This window comes from Octopus bimaculoides, chromosome 14, assembly GCF_001194135.2.
Source record: "Octopus bimaculoides isolate UCB-OBI-ISO-001 chromosome 14, ASM119413v2, whole genome shotgun sequence".
Classification (NCBI taxonomy): domain Eukaryota; kingdom Metazoa; phylum Mollusca; class Cephalopoda; order Octopoda; family Octopodidae; genus Octopus; species Octopus bimaculoides.
Genome location: NC_068994.1, coordinates 5,322,623 through 5,327,716, shown reverse-complemented (window position 1 = coordinate 5,327,716; position 5,094 = coordinate 5,322,623). Strand labels below are relative to the sequence as shown.

The following is a 5,094-nucleotide window of genomic DNA, read 5'->3' as shown; positions in this document are numbered from 1 at the left end:
ATATATATATATATATATATATATACATATATACGACGGGCTTCTTTTCAGTTTCCGTCTACCAAATCCACTCACAAGGCTTTGGTCGGCCCGAGGCTATAGTAGAAGACACTTGCCCAAGATGCCACGCAGTGGGACTGAACCCGGAACCATGTGGTTGGTAAGCAAGCTACTTACCACACAGCCACTCCTACGCCTGTATAACGTTCATCTATTCAACAGTAATTTCACCTGATGACCAACGTCATTTTTATATATACATGAACGCATGCATACATACATATATACCCCCCATAACATCCCCTCCAATACCAGCCCAATTCCTTGTCCCACTAAAAACTACTTTTGACCATCTTCTCACCCCCCCCCCTCTCCAGCCACTGAACCAGTCAACCTATTTCCTTCAAATAACAGCCTTCTCCTTTTCACTATCTCAACCTTTAACTCTATAGCCTTCATACAAACTAACACAAAGGTCATCATTCACATACTATCTAAACCACCCTTCCCCTTTTCTCCCATCTTCCATCTTTACTACTATCACTAGCTTCATTATTAACCCTAACTTCGAAATTTATTTTCTCCTCCCACTACTTTCTATCTTAACACCCACCAAGTCCTCTTTCTAATACACTTAGTTCTCCTGAAAATCATTCCCTCTTTAAATTCCATTCTTTCAACACCTCAAATATAAAATTCTTCCCTGAAGACGGGGGCTGGTGTTATTCGAAATTGGAATCAAGTTGCAATCATTATTTTGGACCTCCAAGCCCCCAGAAACATTTGTTAGACTCGTAAAACTCTTACTCAACCCCTGTAATTCCGGATATCATTTCTATTCTGTGTAAGTCGGACTTTTATATGTGTACATATGTACATTTTTTGTATTAAATGTATTTTATTTATTTTTTTTTTTTTGTATATCGACTCGCCTAATTTGCTCGTCCTTACATTTACTCCTACCTACTCAAGTTCAAATCTCTTGAGTACAACGAAGTATATTCCATTGAGAGGATATCTGTCTCTAATCTATAAACTACATGCATACACACATACGTCGGTTCCTAAAAACAAAGCTCTACATTCTAATGAAAGAGCAATATCTAAAAGAAACATCTCCCACTGCAGTTTTTTCCTCGTAAGAAGACATGGGAGTAATAGCCAACCGCGATTTAAATGACAAATGTTTATTGATCAAACATACATGTGATTAATTGTGCGAAAATATGGATGAAACAAGCCGAAACATGTCCAAGGCTGTCATTAATCTGCCAAAGACTAGATTTTGTATCTCCTCATCTGAATTTTAGTTAACTGAGATTCTGATTCCTCAGTTCATTTGAAAAAAGACTCTTACTGACTTTCAGTTCTTTCCCTTGACATTGTTTGAACAAAGTATTGTTCAACAATGTCTACTTCACTTCCATAATTGTGCAGTTTTGATTAATTAAAGTTATCATACTTTCTACATGAAGTCTGTTAGTGGTTACTTCATTGTCAGTTTATTTCGCAGAACTCTAATTGAAGCCGCTTTGCATAGATAAACGTATAGGCGTACATATCCATTCTGAGAGAGTAAGTACGTCATGTTTATAGCTTATTAATCAGTAATGGCTCGTCCATTTAAAGATGAAGTCAAAAACGGTAGCAGCTGTTCTATTTTTAAAGGCGAAAAAGTCTTTCTTTTGATTTTTTATAAGTAATTTATTTCGTGTGAAGGATTTGGTCTTGCATGTCATACCTTGCTAAACTTGCATCATTTGTCAAAATGTTCAGTAACACAATGAATATGCAAACTGACGTTCGATGTACTTCAAAGAATTAATAAGAAAAGGTGGTCATCTTACCGTCACGGCTCGACTGGATACTTTTTCGACATTCTTCAATAGTGAAAGGTTTGATTGATCTTATAAGGTCCTTGAATTAAGACGCAACAAGATTACATATTCATTTGTACATACAAATCATAAGTAATTTATATCAGTCAAAGTAACTTATATAACACGTGGTAATAAAATATATGTAATGAAGCAGAGTAATTTACAATACAATGTATAAATTATGGTTGCTATAGCATTTACTGATTAAAAAATCTGTGTAAGTCTCTATTTAGGTACTTAACAATTCTCGTGCTTCATAAAGTAACATAAATGTTCCGAGATTTTACAAGGAAATTTATATTTCAAGCGAGGCATTTTATTCAAAAAGTATTTATTTTGTAAAGAGCTCTAGCTATTGCATCTTCAGAACGTCTTAGGAACCTAAAAGTTTGAAAATGAACAAAGTTACAAAATACTCTGAATTATCAAATATTTTCGAAGCTTACGAATATTTTGCTGAACAGGATAACTCGCACTGAAATAGCTAAAAAAAACCTAGAAGTTCTGCGATGGCGTTGCTGTTGAAAAAAGAAACCAACGTTTATACGTACATTTATCTAATAGGAACAATTTCATTTTATCCCGATAGCCACTTATTCTTTTTAATGGCTTTGTTATCTGTTGGATATCCGAAAGCATAGCTAAAACTTTTAGTTGTTTACATTTTCCACAAAACGAACATATTCAGAACAGAAAGCATTAATGAACAGAAGTATTTCATTATGTTTGGGTTGTTTTTGTTAGTTTGTTTTATGCATAAAAACAGGGTTCAATCGAAAGCATTTTTACTTTCTGTCGATTTAAAAAAATCTGACACCAGTTCTATCTAGCAAAGCCGCTAACTTTCTATCAGAAATTTTTCTGAACGTGAATAGACTCAAATTACCATTTACCCACAAATATATCAGGAAAAAACAAAATTGCTTACACAATTAATCTTAACAGTGATCAATATTCAACACACCGATATTTATTATCTTGATTGACTTAATTATTACTTTCATTTCAACAAAAAGTCACTTCTTCAACAATAAGTGAACACAGAATAAGATAAATAAAAAAAATTACTTGAAAAGTTCTAAAACAACCCTACTGACCTGAAATTGCCCCTCAAAATTTGATATTCTCGTCACATTGTTTTGCTTCTTTAATCCCTCATATTGGCTCTCGATTTCACTTTGCTTGATAGTGAAGCGTTCGGTAATAATACCTTCAGCTAATGCCCGATAAATAAATTCTAGCTGGGACTGAAAGAAATTAACATACGAGAAATTTATAGGAAATGGGTGGTAGACATAATTGGTCGGCCAGTTTAATAGCGCTTGGCTACCTAAGCTGTTTTGAGTGGAATCAAGTTTTAGCTACCAGTCTCGGTGACAATGAAACGTTTTCGGTTATGAGCTTTCTCCTTTCAATAGAACATTAACAATATAAAGATAAATCTCTTAACTATCATCATAAGATTTATTATTATTATTATTATTATTATTATTATTATTATGTTGTTGTTGTTGTTGTTGTTGTTGTTGTTGTTGTTGTTGTTTTCTTCTTTCTTCAAATTTTTTTTCATTTTTCGACGAGTGTTTTCCGTACACCTAGGGCAAAGAAGCTCATTGTATGCATTCCCAGTTTACACACGCAAATTCACAGGTAAAATATGTATTTAAAAAAAAATAATAAATATATAAATTCAAGAATGGATGTTGTTTTCACAGCGATAATGCTCTTCTCAGTACATGAGTCGTTCCAGTTAACACGATTTTTTGCACTTCCTGTAGGGACGGTAAGCCTGGTATCATTTTCAAATAGGTTTCAGTACCTTTTTTTTTTATCATTCCTAGAGATCCTACAATCACTGGTATGGTAGTCACCTTGAGGTGCCACATTTTTTCAATTTCCATTAGCAAGTCTTTATATTTACTGATCTTTATTATTATTGTTGTTGTTGTTGCTGTTGTTGTTGTTGTTGTCGTCGTCATTATTATTATTATTATTATTATTATTATTATTATTATTATTATTATTATTATTATTATCAGTCTATAATTCCAACACCATATCTGATTTAGGGTACTGCTATTGAATCTATTGCTTGTATGACATTTTTGGTATTCAGCTTTGACTGCAATAATTTTCTCACTCACCTTGTGTACTCCGTACGGGTAATTTGTTTCATTTCTTCATTCTTTTTTATTTCCTCTACTTCCAGTATTCCCAAGTACTTATACCACTGTCCTTTCTCAACTGCTCTCATTGTTTGCCCATTTGGCATTTCAATTCCCTGGCTTCTTTCAAATCTTTCTCGTTTTATTTTCAATGTAGCGCACTTTTCAATCCCAAGTTCATACCTACGTCATTTGAGAAAATGCGGATTGTATGTACAAGACTTACAAGCTGGTTCGTCCCCTTTCATCCAATCATCCAGACATGCATGTGACCTTGCTGCAGGCAGTCATCCAGTTGCGCAGCGATCCTTTCATGCAACTGTGCAAAATTCTTCAGTCAGTAGCTTTTTACTCAATCCGAGCCTAGTCCTTTCCAATTTGCTATTTTTTAAACTTCTGTCTCACAGTATGTAGATTAATTCTGATGTTCTTTCATTTTGATACAGTTTCAAGCTACCTTTCCACCTTTGTTAGTCACTCCGCGCTTTCTTTATTCTCGCCGACCTGTTCCACAACCTTCCCCAAAATTCTTTACTTTCTTCCGCATCTGGAATCAGTTCCTGGTGTTGGCCTCCCTCTATTTTCTCAAATAGACGCCTTCTATTTGATTGGAACAGTCTATTTTGTTCGAGGCCTTTGCATCTAGCATCATATCTTTTCAATTTGGCCTTTAATGCTGTCCCCTTTTATGTCAATTCTTCATGTACTGTTTGTTTCCCACTTTCTTCTAACTTGTACTGTCCATTCAATTTTCTGATTACAACCTTATTTTTGAGCTCTCCTCTTATTATCCTATTCAATTACCTCAGTTCTTTCCGGGTCCTCTCCGGCTTCATTCGTATTCTCTTCCTCCAGTTTGGTTCTTTCTTTTTACTTAATTTTGTATCTTCAGTTTTTCGCTTGTAGCTTACTATGATGCTGTTGTTGTTGTTGTTGTTATTATTATTATTATTATTATTATTATTATTATTATTATTATTAGTAGTAGTAGTAGTAGTAGTAGTAGTAGTAGTAGTAGTAGTAGTAGTAGTAGTAGTAGTAGTAGTAGT

General features: G+C 34.1%; 1 protein-coding gene across 1 annotated transcript in view; it reads right to left on the bottom strand.

Moving 5' to 3' along the window:
* Nucleotides 1-5,094, bottom strand: part of LOC106868336 (receptor-type tyrosine-protein phosphatase T) — a 32,784-nt gene that overhangs the window by 6,830 nt on the left and 20,860 nt on the right. Inside the window, exons 10-11 of the mRNA XM_014913543.1 lie at nucleotides 2,978-3,127; nucleotides 1,848-1,917 (exon numbers count right to left, since the gene is read on the bottom strand). Of these exons, the coding sequence (XP_014769029.1) occupies nucleotides 1,848-1,917; nucleotides 2,978-3,127 (220 nt within the window). The remainder of the gene's footprint in view (nucleotides 1-1,847; nucleotides 1,918-2,977; nucleotides 3,128-5,094) is intronic.